Source organism: Caretta caretta, chromosome 2, assembly GCF_965140235.1.
Source record: "Caretta caretta isolate rCarCar2 chromosome 2, rCarCar1.hap1, whole genome shotgun sequence".
In the NCBI taxonomy this organism is placed as follows: Eukaryota; Metazoa; Chordata; order Testudines; family Cheloniidae; genus Caretta; species Caretta caretta.
In genome coordinates, this window is record NC_134207.1 from 258,734,503 (window position 1) to 258,751,212 (window position 16,710).

General features: G+C 48.3%; 1 protein-coding gene across 2 annotated transcripts in view; it reads left to right on the forward strand.

Moving 5' to 3' along the window:
• PLCD1 (phospholipase C delta 1) overlaps positions 1-16,710 on the forward strand; it is a 94,696-nt gene that overhangs the window by 27,190 nt on the left and 50,796 nt on the right. For both annotated transcript variants that reach the window (XM_048837472.2, XM_048837471.2), the window contains exon 3: positions 11,193-11,421. In XM_048837472.2, the coding sequence (XP_048693429.1) occupies positions 11,193-11,421 (229 nt within the window). The remainder of the gene's footprint in view (positions 1-11,192; positions 11,422-16,710) is intronic.

Genomic DNA, 16,710 nt, shown 5'->3' on the forward strand with positions numbered 1-16,710 from the left:
TTCTTAGCTGGTGTAAATCAGGATAGTTCCTGTGAAGTCAGTTTATACCAGCCATTAGAAGTGATAGATTTTAAGACCAGAAGGGACCATTATAATCAGCTAGCCCAGTGAGTCTCAAACTTTTGTACTGGTGACCCCTTTCAAATAGCAAGCCTCTGAGTGCGACCCCCCCCTTATAAATGAAAAACACTTTTTTATATATTTAACACTATTATAAATGCTGGAGGCAAAGCGGGGTTTTGGGTGGAGGCTGACAGCTCCCGACTCCCCATGTAATAACCTCACAACCCCCTGAGGGGTCCCGACCCCCAGTTTGAGAACCCCTGAACTAGCCTGACCTCCTGCATAGCACAGGCCAAAGAATTTCACCCGATGATTTCTACATCTAGCTCAATAACTTGTGGTTAAAATAGAGTGTATGCTTCAGAAGAACATCCTGTCCTGATTTAAAGATTCCAAAGGATGGAGAATCAACCATATCCCTGGGGAATCTGTTCTAACAGCTAATTATCCCCACTGTTTAAAAAATGCCTCATTTCCAACTCAACTTTGCTGACTTCAACTTCCAGCTGTATAAAGGATGTTTTTTTATATAGTTTGGGCACAGTGCATGATTAGTGCAAAACCTGTTCCATTGATGGACTGAATGATCAGTAAAAAGAAAAGGAGGACTTGTGGCACCTTAGAGACAGTGTTTATCAGAAAGCCATTCATGACTGAGTTATTATGGGGGTTTAGGCATTTCCTTTAAAATGCTTGTGTAAAGTTAAAAGGGTTACAAATCAGGGTTTCTGATTTTACCAAGTGAGTGGATGCAACGTTTGAATCTCCGATGCATCAACCCAGCTAAATTTACTGTAGGAAGAAAGGAAAGGGTGTGATATGGTGCCAAGCTTACTCTTTGCCAGTCAATGAATGAAATGCTTAGGACAATGAAGTCAACATAATTATTAATTACTGTTATTTATTATTTCTATTATTCTAGCACCTATTAGCCCCAGTCATGTACTGGGACTCTACTGTGCTAGGCACTGTACACAAACAGAACAAAAAGAGCTTACAACGCAAGTACTGTATAAGACAAGAGACAACAAACAGATAGCTACAGACAGACAGAGGAGAGAGGACAAGGAAACAGTGAGATAATATTGGTCAGCATGATGCACAGTGGACTCAGAATACTAGCAGCCTAACTGTTGTCAAGATCTTTGTAGGGTTTACAGAAAAGAAGAGCTTAAAGGAGGGTTTTGAAAGAGGATCATGCATTCGTTTTACAGATGTTTACAGGAAGCTCCTCTCAAGCATGTGGGGCAGCAGAGGAGAAAGCACCAAGGTGCTTGATTGAACATTTAACAAGTGGGTGATGGAAGCTGGCATGAGGGATTCAGAGGCAGTAGTTGACCTTTCAGTACTGAATAAGAGCTGAGAGGTAGGGTGGGGTTAGGCTGTGAAGGGCCTTAAAAATGAAGAGAAGTAGCTCATGCTTACTGTGATCGGTAAGAGGGAGCCAGTGGAGAGATGCAAAGAGAGGGGTGACATGGCAAAACTATACACCCAACAACCAGTCCATTGAAATGACCACTTCTCCCCCCTGATTGGCTGTACAGTTTTTCAGGAATTTTGGCTCCACAGCCGGATGTCTTTGTCTCTGAAAATATGTGCTGATGGGAATGTATTATGCAAGGCTCAAGTCACTGTGAAAACAAAACCACCTGACTAATAAGTCTGTTGATAATGAGTAGGAGTACTTGTGGCACCTTAGAGACTAACCAATTTATTTGAGCATGAGCTTTCGTGAGCTACAACTCACTTCATCGGATGCATACCATGGGGGGGTGGAGGGTGAGAAAACCTGGATTTGTGCTGGAAATGGCCCAACTTGATGATCACTTTAGATAAGCTATTACCAGCAGGACAGTGGGGTGGGAGGAGGTATTGTTTCATGATCTCTGTGTGTATATAAAGTCTGCTGCAGTTTCCACGGTATGCATCCGATGAAGTGAGCTGTAGCTCACGAAAGCTCATGCTCAAATAAATTGGTTAGTCTCTAAGGTGCCACAAGTACTCCTTTTCTTTTTGCGAATACAGACTAACACGGCTGTTACTCTGAAACTTGATAATGAGTGTTTATCAAAGTCTCTTAAGTTTTATCAAATGCGGACCTGCCCAGCTTTGCACTTTAAACCAGCCTGTTGCGTATCTCTGGCTATTTGCCTGCTGGGCGGTCTGCAAGATATCCCTATTCTCCACAGCACATGTTCTGCGTGGATTGTGACAGGCCCCACATGTCATGTTTTAGGGCCAAATTCAGAGGTTATGTGTAAGGGGCAGTAGTGGTAAGTGGGTGTGAGCCTAAAACTAGATCTAAGATATTCTAAAGGCAGTCTAAACAGTTCTCCATACCATGGTGTTGAGTATGACATAAAAATCTAGATGAATGGATTATAGAGGGAATCTTATAATATGCTTAAAATTTATGCACCAGATTCTTGTAAAAGGTGTGTATATCTTAGGTGATCCCACAATGAGGAGCAGCGTTTTACAACCCTGGACCTTCCCTGTGAAGGGAGATTTGTTGAATTCTAGACTGAATTGGTACAGAAGTCATAATCATTTTAGCTTTTAGCCCTTAATTGTTAATCACCTGTAGTGCAGCTGAAAGAAACTATGTTACCCTGTTAAACAAACAAAATAATGTTGATGCTTGTTGTGCCCAGCACGTTGTGTTTATTGTGATATGGAGGCTCTCTCACTGCAGATATCCTAGCTGATGCTGTGGCTTTGTGGTTGGATAGTGTCTGTTGTCTGCTCTTGACAGTCTGCCAGACAGATCTTGCAGAGTTTAAACTGAAAGGCAGCTGGATAGAGAACTGTGAGCTCTACCTTGACAGACAGTTCTGTATGCAAATATGACGGCTAGCTATTAGCATGTGGCTAAACCTCTCATTTACATTTTCTGGCAGTAAACAGATCTGATTCATTGAGTCAATTACAGTGTGTGAGAATAACTCAATGTCACTGAGTACCACATAGTACTGTCAGCTAATTAATAGGGAGAGGAATGGTGTCTGGCAGCTACAGCAGGTGACTCCTGGTTTCCATTTCCAACCCTCACACTAATGTGTCGTGTGATCGTACCGAATCACTTAACTTTTCTGTTCCTTAGGTTAGCCACCTGAAAAGAAGGGATAATAAAGCCTGGTGCACAGGGATGTTTGAAGACTAAGGGCTTGTCTACACATGAACGTTAATCTGTAGAAAGGTAGGGTGTACATGTAAGGCAGATTATCTGTTTGAACTGATGTCCCGGGGCCAGGACCGGATTAACCTTTTGTGGGCCTGGCTCCAAACATATTTGTGGGCCCCCGTGGGGGCAGTGGAGCCTGGCGCGGTGGAGTCGGTCTCAGGAGCGAGGGGCTGGACAGGGACGTGGTGTGGGAGGGGCAGCCCTGCTCCGCCAAGCCCAGTGGGAGGTCACTGTTTACAAACCGGCAGTTGCCAGACGCACAGTGGCCTGCCTGGCCCTGTGCTGCCAGCATGCCCCTTCCCCTCAGGGGCAGGCCGTGCCGTGCCACATATTCCCCCCTGCCCAACACTGGAAACCCCCACCCCTCCCCCGATTCCCTAAGACCAGAGCCCCCCCCCCAGACCCACTATGCCCATCACACACACCTCAGATCCTGCCACAAATGCACAGTGCCCTGGCCAACACCACCCCTGCCCAGCGCCCCCTGCCCACAGCCCCACCACAACTGCCCAGTGCCCCACTCAGAACCTCCACTCCCTAGTGCCCCAATACACACAGATCTTTCCCGCCCCCTCTCAGCCCAGCCCCACCCCCCGACCCTCCAGAGACCCACTCAATCACGCCCTGCCTCCTGGCTGCACTCACTGGCCCTCTGCGAGGCGACTGTGTCTGCCGGGCTGTGCTGCCAGCTGCAGCCAGGGTTGGTCCCGGGGTGGGGAATCACTCCGGCCCCTCGGGAGTGGTGTGATCAGCCAGGCCAGGGCCTGTCCCGGATGGGCTCCCTCAGGACCCACTTGCCTGGAGGGGCCCAGCCAAGCCCCCCAAACTCCTCCCCCGCCACAACTGGCTGAGACTTGCCAGGCTTCTGCACCAGTCCCAGGCAGCTCAGCTCCGGGGAGACAGGGGGGCCCCACAGATGATGGGAAGCAGAGACTTCCCAGAGTCGGAGGTGCACTGGAGTCTGGCCAGAGGGCAGGGAGGAGCCGGCGGGTGGGGCCAACGGGTGAAGAGGAGCCCTCGGCTGGCCAGCAGGTAGGTCGAGAGGAGCAAGGGGTAGGGGGGAGGTAGGGTGGGAGCCTGCGGGCTGGTGGGGTCTCAGAACACAGTGCAAGCAGAGCAGGCCGGGGTCCCTTCTGAGCATGGGCCCAGCTCCATGGCGCCATTGTAAACCCGGCACTGCCCGGGGCCAGAACTATGCAAGTCTCCCTGTGTTTTGCTGCAGGCATTTGCCTATATACAAATCAACTCCTTAGCAGATATTAACATCCAGGCAAAGCAGGAAGCAGTGATAAACTTTCTGTTCTGTTCTCAGTTACACCCATGCAGCTCCATGAACTTTCATTGGGTCGATCTGTTTGCTAAATTTGTCCCATTTTTGTTCCTCTGCTATAAAAGTCTTTGTTTCTGATTCCTTTTCACTGTCAGCTGATCTGTGTGTCCCTGCTATACAGTGTTTGCTTAGTTTGGGGCTCAGCCTTAGCTGTTCATGTACAGTAGCCTACCTATTCTGTGGCAGCAGATAATGTTTTTGCACTAGGCCTGATCCCAGATTTTCCAATGGAAGCAAAGAGATAATGTTTGGAAATAGACCAGCCCAGTTGCTTTGCTTCAGCTCTTGTCTTTAGAGATGAATGCATTCTTTGAGCTGTATAAAGCTTTTTTAAAAATCCCCATCCACCCAATAAATGTCTTTTAAAAATCTCCACACTCCCAAGCTCTCTTGAGCTCTTGCTTAATTAGTTACTCCTGAGGGAATTCTGCACCAAAAACTTAAAAATTCTGCGCACAATATTGTAAAATTCTGCAAATGTTATATGTCAGTAAATAAATGTGGAAGCTCCAGCGTGGCAGTGGGGAGAACAGGTAACTGGCTACACAGAGGTGGGAGATCTCTGCTGGCTGCTCCGGGCGCCCAAAACAACGGGCCCGTGCTGCTGGGGAGGGGCATGTGGCTGCTCTTGCAGCTTCCCTTAGCTTCACTGTCAGAAAGTCATTTTTCTGCATGGAAGCAAAGAAATCTGCTCGGGACATGAATTCTGTGCACTCAAAAGTGGTGCAGAATTCCTTCAGGAGTAATGAGTTTATATGCTGACCAGTATCCTGTCCCCAGCCTCCCACTTACCTTCTCTAACCAGAGCAACTCTTTTGACCCCACCCCCCCTCCCGGAACATGGACTCAGCAGTGAGGCTGCGCCCAACCCTGACACAGGGCAAGTGCTGGGCCTGCCTCAGAGGCCTGTGTCTGGGGAGGGGGTGGCTGGGGATGGGGGGGCTGCAGAATGATCTCCCACCTCTGTGCAGCCAGTTGCCTGTGCTCCCCACTGCCATGCTGGAGCCTCCACATTTATTTATTGACAAATACAGTTTGCAGATTTTTGCAAAATTTTAAAACATTATGTACAGAATGTTATTTTTTTGGTACAGAATTCCCTCAGGAGTAGCCGGTGCAGCAACTCACCAGGGTTAGCAGCGCCACACCAGGTGTATCGGGGGTGGGCAGGCAGGCACAGCCCGGCAGGATCCAAGTGTGGAGGGGCTTAGTGTGGGGGGATCCAGGTGTGGGGTGAGAGGGTTCTGGGTGGGGAATCTGGGTGTGGACAGCTCAGTGCGTGGAGGGTCTGGATTGGGGGGGATGTGGATGCACAGAGGCTCACTGGGGCGGGTTCCAGGTGCAGGGGCAATGGACTCTGCAGGGGGCTCCAGTTGAAGGTGGTTGGGGCTCAGCAGAGGGGTCCGGATGGGGGATGATTGGGCTCGGCAGGGGGGATCTGGGTGCTGGGGAAGTGGGGCTTGGTGGGGGTCTGACTGCAGCTGGTTGGGGCTCAGTGCGGTTGGGGTCTGGGTGCGGGGCGGGGCTTGTGGGGTGGTCCAGGTGCATGGGAGTGGTGCTCATCAGTGTAGGGGTTCTAGTATGGAGAACTCAGTGGGTGGTGGTCTCTGAGGGTCCAGATGCAAGGGGGAGGGACTCAGCAGAGGGTGGTCTGGGTGCAGGGGTGGAGGTCCAGAGGCAGGGAAGTTGGGGCTCGGTGTGGGGATCTGAGTATGGGGGGATACAGATGCCCAGGGGTTGGGCAGACGGAGGAGCAGCTTCCCGTACAGTGACCCCTCGTCCCGTGGCTGAGGACCAATGGGGGCAGGAAGTGTGGGCGAGTGCGGAGCCGGGGTAGGTTTCTGGAGGTGGATGCTCAATGTAGGGGAAGAGTGCTTCTTCCCCACCCCAGCCCAGCCGGAACTAGCAGCTGAGCCCGCTGTGGTTCTGTTATTACTTGCAAACCTTCCGGGGTACGTGCGGGCCAGCCCTGGTAGGAGCCAACGGCCGGGGTGGGGCTGGGGAGGGCCAGGTGCGGGGGGAGGGGCTTGGTGGGTTGGGGGTTCAGGTCTGAGGGTTCGTTGTGGGGTTCTGGGTGCGGGGAGTGAGGCTTGTATGGGGGGGATCTGGGTATGGGGGGTTGGGCGGACAGGAGATGGGTCTGGCCTGGACCAGCTGCAGCATCTCCAGCCTCCCCCCCGGCAGTGATTTACTTCTCTGCTGACGGCTCTGGGCGCCCAAAATGACAGACCCACGCTGCTGGGGTGGGGCGTTTGACTGCTCTTGCAGTTTCCCTTAGCTTTGCTGTCAGAAAATCATTTTTCTGCATGGAAGCAAAAAAATCTGTGTGGGACATACATTCTGTGCACGCACAGTGGTGCAGAATTCCTTCAGGAGTAATCAGTTTATATGCTGTCTCCAGGCTCCCACTTACCTTCTCTAACCATAACAGCTCTCTCTACCCAATCCCCCTTGTCTCAGCAGTAGCCCTTGCAGTGTACCATAGAGTCTTTTCAGGGACAGTTTTTAAGTCCTTCACCTGTGTCCTTCCCCAATGGACTCATCTTGTTAGACCAGTGGTCTCCAACCTTTTACACCCAAGATCTCTTTTTGAATTTAAGGGCAACCCAGGATCTACCCCGCCCCTTCCCCAAAGCCCTACCCCACTCACTCCATTCCCCCCTTTCTCCGTTGCTTGCTCTCCCCGACCCTCACTCACTGTCACTGGGCTGGGTTCGTGGGGTTCTGGGCTGAGCCTGGGGCAGGGGATTGGAGTGCAGGAAGGGGTGAGGGGTGCAAGGTCTCGGAGGGAGTTTGGGTGCAGGAGGGTGCTCCGGGTTGGGGCAGAGTGTTGGGGTGCAGGGGGTTGTGTTGTGCTGGCTCTGGGATGGGGGTCAGGGCTGGGGCAGGGTGTAGGAGGGGGTACAGGGTGCTGGCTCTGGAAGGGGGCTCAGGGCTGGGGCTTGGGGTGCAGGAGGGGGTTCCGGGTGTAGGAGGGGGTATGGGGTGCTGGCTCCAGGAAGGGGCTCAGGACTAGGGGTTGGGGTGCAGCTAACGTGGCTGCTGCTAAGGCAGGCTCCCTGCCTACCCCAGCCCCACACTGCTCCCAGAAGGGGCCAACGTGCCCCTGCAGCCCCTGGGGGGGGGTAGGGGGCATGTGGCTCCACGTGCTGCCCCTTTCTGCAAACACCACCCCCACAGCTCCCATTGGCCACAGCTCCCTATTCCTGGCCAATGGGAACTGTGGGGGCGGTGCTTGCAGGGAGAAGCAGCATGCAGAGGGAGACCCCCTGCCCCTCCCAGGGCTATGAGACCACACTGGCCACTTCTAGGAGCGGCGTGGGGCCGGGGCAGGCAGGGAGCCTGCCTTAGCAGCAGCCCCGCTACACCACCAGAGATCGCCATTGACTGGGAGATCCTCTAGGATTGACCAGTTGATTACGATCAACCGGTTGGTGACCACTGTGCTAGACCATGGTGTGACATTGCACTACATATGCTTTATAAAAATATGTTTATAAGTGTGAATATGATGTAACTGGAATATGCTTTATGCAAAAGGTGCCTTGTAAGGTATCATCACAAAGCTTATAATCTACTGAGTGTGTTCATCCTATTTCTATGAATGTATCATTCTTGTATCTGAAACTAGGAATATGAAATATAACTCTGAGGTCCTATTGTAATTGTGCAAAGTGTGGGCCATTCATGGTGGTTTAGAATCTTGATGGCTCACATTGACTAGGACAATGAAGTGAGCTGTAGCTCACGAAAGCTCATGCTCAAATAAATGTGTTAGTCTGCAAGGTGCCACAAGTCCTCCTTTTCTTTTTGTGAATACAGACTAACACGACTGCTACTCTGAAAATTGACGAGGACAATTGATTGTAAATGGCTCTGTTTACTTGCAAACCTTCTGGGGTACATGCGGGCCAGCCCTGGAAGAATGGAGACTAGGGGTCTCACAGGACATGTGAACATGTCATGTGATACTGGAATCCATTTTAAACCTGGTGCCTTTCCATTTAGAAGGAGGGGTGGGGACCCAGAAAGACAAAGGATTCCTGCCTTGTGCCAAAGCTATAAAAGGGGGTGGAACAGAACAAAGGGAGTCCCAGTCATGAGAAAACCCCTGCTTTTCATCTGCAATGCCTGCTGGAACTAACAAGGACTGTACCAGGGGAAAGGTTTGGGCCCAGACTGGAAAGGAGTCTAGTTTGTGAAAGAAGCTTATTGGAACATCTCTGAGGGTGAGATTTACCTGTAATCAGTTCCTTAATGTATTAGGCTTAGACTTGCGTGTTTAGTTTTATTCTGCTGGGTAACTTACTTTGTTCTGTCTGTTATTACTTGGAACCACTTAAATCCTACTTTTTATACTTAATAAAATCACTTTTGTTTATTGATAAACCCAGAGTGATTAGTACGTGGGGGAGCAAACAGCTGTGCATATCTCTCTATCAGTGTAGTAGAGGGCGGACAATTTATGAGTTTACCCTGTATAAGCTTTATACAGCGTAAAATAGATTTATTTGGGGTTTGGATCCCATTGGGAACTGGGTGTCGGGGTGCTGGAGATAGGTAACCTGCTGAGCAATTTTTGGTTAAAGTCTGCAGCTTTGGGGGCGTGGACCAGACCTAGGTCTGGGTTGCAGCAGGCTAGCGTGTCTGGCTCAACAAGACAGGGTTCTGGAATCCCAAACTGGCAGAGAAAATGGGCTCAGAGGTAATCTCAGCTCGTCAGGTGACAGTCCCAAGGGGGTCTCTGTGATGATTGACTGGTCGATTCTCTATGATCGATCAGTCAATCGTGATCGACCGGTTGGTGACCACTGTGCTATACCATGGGTTCTGGACCATGGTTTCCAGAGAATCAGTTCTAGATTTCCTATTGGATTAAAAACTTCTGAAGTTTTATTTATTGTTTACACAAGCAGCCATCCTTTCCAAAGTCCTAACCATATAGGAATCGACAGTTAAAACTTCTGCAGTGACACATTAGGAGTAAGTGTGTTCTGTGTTCTACCGCTGTCCAGCCACTGGTTCATACGGGGTGGAGTGGAGTGGCTGGGGACATAGCTAAGTGGTAGGGCACAGGCTTAGTGCATATGAAGCCCGAGATTTAATCCATGGCATTTCCTCCACATATTCACTGGTGTGCCAACTCACGAGCCAGAGTATCAAATAAATCTCCTAATAGCAGCAGAATGTCAGCTCCTTTCTTCAGGATGGGTTTATTTCTCCAAACCAAAAGAGTCCAGCATAAATAAAACAGATAAACTAGGTCCTTTCCTCTGACCCAGCATCCTCTGCAGCTCTCTCCCTCCCTACTGAGAAGCTACTCAGCGCTTAGGGCCTCAGGTTACACAGATTTGCTTAATAATGTGTGTTTCTGTCCACATATTGAACAGGCATCTGTGTCTCTGTTTATTTAGGTTTTCTCCAATATCCACCTTGATTATTTGGCATGGATTTAGCTTCTACAGCTGGAGCCAATTTCCCCCAGATGATGCCACACAGATCAGATTGTGTGGTTTATATTTGAACTGGGTGGCCTGATTCCCTACAGCAAATGGGATCAAATCTGCCCTCAATGATGGATTTGGAGTAGCATGGGTGTAGCTGAGGCCCGTAGTTTGGCTTGTTATTGCCCGTTTTGGCCAACTGTTTTGACTCTTTATCTTGAACAAACAAGAAAGTGGGCCTGATTCTCCTCCCCCTTATACCAGTTTAACACTAGTTTGACTCTTGATTTACATCAGTGTGAGAAGAGAATCTGGGCCAAAATACTTGCCCTTTTCATAGCCTTCAAACAGAAGGCAGACGGTGTTAACAGAAGGGACCAGTGTTCTGGCCCTGCTCCTGCTCCCATTAAAGATTAGACCCTCTGTTTTTATTAGAGTTGTTTTTTTTAATCAGTTCTTCTGTGATAAGAATAGATGAAGCTGATATGATTAGCAGGCTGAGATATTGTTATACACTGAGGTAACACTTGCCCAACATTTGTTAAATATACTGCACCTAACTCTATGTACACATCAAAATAGTCTAGCTGTTCCAAATAGCTGAAGCTCTCAAAGCATTTGACAGATGGGGTATCAAAGGCCATATTAGTGATTTTGCATGTTTGTTTCTGGGCACCGTTTGAGACACCTAAAGAGTAATCTTCAGAATGTGATGAGCGCCTTCTCTCTGAAAATTAGCCCCTGTAAATGTATTTCAAGCTGTGCACCCAAAATAATTAGTTTTGTTTGAAAAATCTTGGCCTTAATGACAAGATCCCACATCAAGTCAATAGCAGAGTCATATTAGACCCCAGGCCTCCTGACAGTCAGTCCGGGGCTCGAAACAGTAGACATCGCTAGTCTCACGTTGCTACTTCCAGTATGAGTCCTGTTTATTTGTTAAAATGGTGATAAAAGTGAAGAACAAAGGAGAGCTTCCTCCTCTCTTGATACTGCTGCTTCCTCCTTTTGATCATTCTGTTTGCGAGAGGTGGGGGGAAAAGTCCTTCAGGCCTTGCAGGGAGCAGTTATTGGAAAAGGAAAATAAAGAGTTATTTGTTAATATCCGCCTCAGAGCAAAGATAAGACTGGCTAACCCCCCCATTGATAGCAGGAGCCTTTGTTTCCACAGTCTCCATTGAAGATATTCGGGATGTGAGGCCCGGTCACCAGACAGAGGGGATGGAAAAGTATGCCAAAGATGTCCCTGAGCATCGCTGTTTTTCCATCATCTTTAAAGACCAGCGGAAAAACCTGGATCTCATTGCCAGTTCTGAAGATGATGCCAGCCACTGGATTGCAGGCCTGAGGAAAATCATAGCCAAGAGCAATTCCATGAGCCAGAGGCAGAAACTCCAACAGTATCCTTTGCATTTTAAAAGTGATCAATTATCTAACCACAACAAAGATGCACTTGTCTGTCTCAGTTGGGATATTTGTATGTGTGTGCGGGGTTGTAAAACTGCACTATGAACAGGGCACTGTGTCTCCTCTGACACTGACTTTACATCTCTATGACTCTATGGACTTTCTCCTGATTTACACTGATGGGAGAGTCCTTTCAACAAAGAATTGTCTCACTGAGGACTTAAGATAAAAAATCCATTAGTTCCTAGATTCTTCAGGGATTTGTTTCATTCACCATGATCTCCAGGTTGGGAATTTCTTGGCAATTAATGAAAGGCTTGTCGTGTTTATGATGTTTTATAGAAAGGTAATTGCCTCTCTTGTGCACCAATTTTACATCAGTGTAGTTCCACTGACTTTAATGGAATTACTCCTCATTTACGCCAGCATGGGAGGAATACCTCTCCCTGAAGAGCTTGCTCGCTATGTAGACACACTACAGACAAGGAGAGGGGGCAAGGAATGCAACAGAGAAGCAAAGCCAGTGAGTCACTGGCTGAAATCCTGGCCCAACTGAAGTCAATGGGAGTTTTCCCCCTGGCTTCAGTGGAGCCAGGATTTCATGCATTGGGCTGTAGATCCTTGAGCATCCATAGGCTTCGCTGTTGGGCTGCATTTTTTAACCTATTTGAACCACATTTGGCCTTTTGGATGCTCTGTGGGTCTCCCTGCTATTAAAGCAACCTACCTGAATCGGCACTGGGATTCTTGAGAGGCGCTGACCTACTGGTTGTCTTGTGAGTGCCAAGCATACTAACCTGGATGGACTTTACAGATATCCCACCATCCCTTGTCTTTTTATACATTATTCAACATACTTATGCGTGCTGTGGTCTCACACTCTGTCAGGGAGAGGGGGGACAGGTTTTTCTCCCCACAGAGGTCCCTCGGTACCACCAGCATGACGGTCAAGTTGAATTAGGCATTAGTCAGCCTGCCACATCCCTCTCTCCCCTAGGTTGTGCTTTGACTAGCACCTGGGGTGTTAAGTCTATGGAAGCTGTATTTCTCACTGGAACCTGCATTGTCTTTTAACTAAAGACAGGGCATCCCCGGAAGCTCATGACAGCAGCTTTTGGTAAGACACAGAATTTCCCACGAACCCTTACTGCATTTAAACTGTGGGTGACTCGGCGTCCTAGTTCCACTGTTATTGTGTGGCAAGCGCAGACTCTGGTTGCCATTCAGAAACAAACACCAGCTCTGGAGAGATAAAAAGGAGCCAGCACTTCTTATCTGGTGGCAAAACAGTGGCAGACAGAGGTTTTATTGTCGTTTTCTGCCACTAGTGAGAGTTGGTTGGAAAATTTTACTCTAGAAGGGAGAGGCTTAAATATTCTTGGAGTGGCAAAACAGTCATCAGGAACAGAGAAGTTTGCCATTCATCTCTCTCATTTTTGCATCTATTGCTGCAGCCCAGTGCATGCAAGCTAGTGACTTGCAGATCACGAGGGATCCCGTGCCCTTGTCTGATAGCAGTCTGCGGTTGTGGCTGAACAGCGTGATACTTCAAGAGGGTGGGATGCAACCAAATAGCTTTTGCTTACCACCAGCTCCAAGGTCCTTAAAGCCTCTAGGAGATTGTGTGTTTTTTCAACACTTCGGCCCAGATTCTGCCCTCAGATCTATGCAGGCATGTCTGGCTGAAGTTACTGGCTTGACCAGCACTGACCAAACAATGCAGAATTGTTGCCACAGTGCCAGTTGAGTGAATGATGTAGCTCATCCTCTTGGGAGGAGCCTCACTCTTTGGGTCAACAAAGCTCAAATTTAGCTCCCTCCTTATTTCAGTTCAGCCTCTCCTCTCGCACTGTGCCTTGGGCTCCCATCTGGACCCAATCCACGGCTGGGTCAGTACTTCCTCCTCTGTCGCTACCACCTTGCTACATTAGCTCCTCTGTGCCTTGTTGTCACTCATGGGTGGGGGACCTTCACTAGGTCTTTCTACTACTTCATAACCTCTGGATATACCAGAGGTTCTGCTGCTGGCCCCAGCATCTTCAGCTGGAGGACTCTGTACCTGGATGTTAGCTAGTCTGTCCCAGTGCTCACAGTCTGGGGACTATTTTTCCTGTAAGTAAAGTTCTGGTCTTCTCGTCACAGTGCAGCACCCCTGCCTGGCTTTCTTCTGACATTGCTCTGAATCTGCCTGTCTCTGGCGCTGAGGTGTTTGCTGAGCCTAATTAGGGGTTTAGTGCTTGCCACTGGCACTTCCCTAATCCAGTTAGCCCTTGATAATGAGGGACCTCCCTGACTCATGTCCTGCTAAGGTCATTCATTTTCTTGTGACCTTCACAGTAGATAGGGATCTATTAAGTACAAATTCCTCCAGCTTTTAATACCATGTATTCCTCTCCCATGTCTTCGCTGGTTTACGGTGACTTTCCATCCCCTCCAACTTTACCTCCCTTTGGCTTTCATTAGGAACATACCTATAGGAATTGCCATAGTGGACCAGACAAAATTTCCTGTCTTCAACAGCAACCAAGCCAGATGTTTCAGAGGCAGATGGAAACCCCAAGCTGCACCTAACTGCAATATTGTAGAATATCATAGCATAGGGAGAGGGAATTTACTGTACTGTATCATGTAATACGGGATCACCAGAATTTCTTCCTGAGCCCAGCTAGTGATCAGGGCGTGCTTAGTCTCGAGCACTTATACACACGTCTGTAACAGGTTAGTAAAACACCCCCAACCCTTGATAATTATCAAAGCTGAGTGTGGCTCTTGAGTGGCACAGCGGCAGCCCGTCTGCCACTGGGGAACACAAGATGCACCCAGAGGGAGAGTCCAGTCCTGAGGAGTCCAACTACCTCAAACTTTTCCCCCTTATTTATACATTAGTAATAGAATGACATGTCCCTTAAAGCAAACTTGTTAAGTAAGCAGTTTCAATGGTCAAGCGAGAGGTTCTTTCTGATTATCGATTAACCAGGTGTGGGTTTTTCCAGAGTTTGCAGCCTTGAGGCCTCAATAGACATTCCTGGGGCACATCCTGCTCTTCTAAGATGCATGTATCAGCAACTTCAACACAATTCTTATCAGGAAGGTCGCGGGGTCAAGCTGCCCTCTCTGTGGCTCCCAAAACTCCCCCCCCCACCTCTGCTCGTGCGTTGGTCAAAGTGGGAGTGCTGAATGGCCAATTTACAGCCTGCTGACTTGGCTGCTTTTATCAATAAGCCATAGTGGTTTCAGGCACTTTACTGGTTTGCTACTTCATTTGAGACTTTCCTCACCGCTTGGGCTGACCCCCAAATTTAGCTCAGTTCAGCCCCTCCTCTTGCACTGTGCCTCATGCTCCCACCTGCAGCCAAACCACCATCTCGCTGCTAGGTTTCACTTCGGCGGCCACCATCTTGCTACACTGGCTCCTCTATGCCTTGTTGGTATGCATGGGTGGGGTGGGGTGGGGCCTTCACTAGGGGTCATGAAGGTTATTGCCTTCTAGAGCCCTCCTTTCTGGAGAAACCCATGGCCATGCCAGAAATAATATTTGCCTGACTGTTTTCATTCTAGTTAACATTTGTGATGACTGCACCCCTCCACCACCACCTCTGTGGGTGTCTCGGCTACAAAAAGCCACCTCTGGAGCATGTCCAATTTAAACCACTGAACAATTTCCATCAAAGAGTAGAGATGATTGTATCTAAATAACAATAACATTTGTTTGGGGAAAAGGCTGTAATTTCCAAAGTGGAAACATGCCTCTCTCTCTCTTTAACTCCTAGTCAGAATCCAAGTTAAATGGGGTGGGGAGGCAAACAGTATTTCTGGAAGACTAATTATGGTGCCTGTTGGCGTCCAGTCTGGAACAGTTACTCCCAGTCTAACCCAACCTGGAATTACAGAACAGCAAGATTCTCATTTTAGGTTTGCTGATGTTTAATTAAAGCCTGGAATTTAAACTTAGTCTTTCTTCAGTGGATGTGCCTGGAAGTGTGGTTTGATGTGAAAGTTTCTTGAAAAGAAATGTGCATCATATATGAATACAGATAGATAGGAAAGAAGTGTTGGGGGCTCTTGGTCCATTCTTCTCCCTAGCAGGGCAGGGTTGTTCTCTGCAGTACATTTTCCTGTGCTTGCCACCCTAGTTTAAAGAAATGAACATGGAATAAAGTCAGGCATTTGACAGATGTTTTTTGATGCTTCTGTATATACGGTAGTGCCCGACTAACAGTCCAGTTCAGCTCTAGAGCAAGCAGGCATAGCTTCAATGATTTCACACACAGTGTTGGACACAGTTTTGCCAGGGATTACTTTGGTCCATAGAATTCATAGGAACTTTCAATCTAAGCTGTGAGAAATGCAGCAGCTTTGCTTTTGGGTTTTTTTTTTTTTTTCTGCTTTGGAATCACATCCCCTGAATTTCTAATTTGAACAAACTCACTAGATGCCTTAGAATTATTCTTCAGTCATTTTTCCTTAGTTTCTAGTGGAAGATGGTAGCTTCAGGAGCCAGCAGATTCTTTAAAACAGCAGTGAGACAATATTGTCTCCCTGTTCAGACAGGAATGAAAGCCATAGCTTTCCATCAATCGTAGATACTTAAATGGTCCCCATTACCATTGAGTTTGAGCACTTCATTCTTTATCATATGTATCCTCACAACATTACTGTGAGGTAGGGCAATGCAATACGCCCCATTTCACAGATGGGGAATTGAGGCCCAGAATGGCTAAGTGATCTGCCCAAGGTCACACAGAAGTATGTGGCAGAGCAGGAAATCAAATCCAGGTCTCTCAAGTCACAGGCTAGTGCCCCAACCACTCGAGCAGCCTACTCTCAACCTGCTAAGGCCCAACCTAGGATGCAGTGTGCGACAAAGATCCAAAATGAGGAGCACAAACCATTAGCCGTGCAGAACACTTCTAATGTTGTAGGATTCATCCCGTTAGCATGAGTGATGGTTTCTATATGATCGCTCTGATCCTCGATTCTTTATTTCTGATGTAAATCATTTTTAACAACAGAAGTGAGGGGACATAGTTAACCTTGGGACTGAAATGAGGGATATGTCAGAGGTAGGATGATGCCCAGGAAATCTTCAGTTGTGTTTGAGGCTCTACTGTTAAATGGTTGTGTGACCATTGTGGTTAGATGGCTAGCTGTGTCTCTGCCCTCTTTCTGGTCTCTCTGAGTGTTTGGCCTCTTGTCCTCACCTCTCTCACGGTGGAATTTTGCGAATCTTCTACTTTTGGGCGGGGACTCAGGTACTGTGATGGGGTGCACCTTCCCATGGT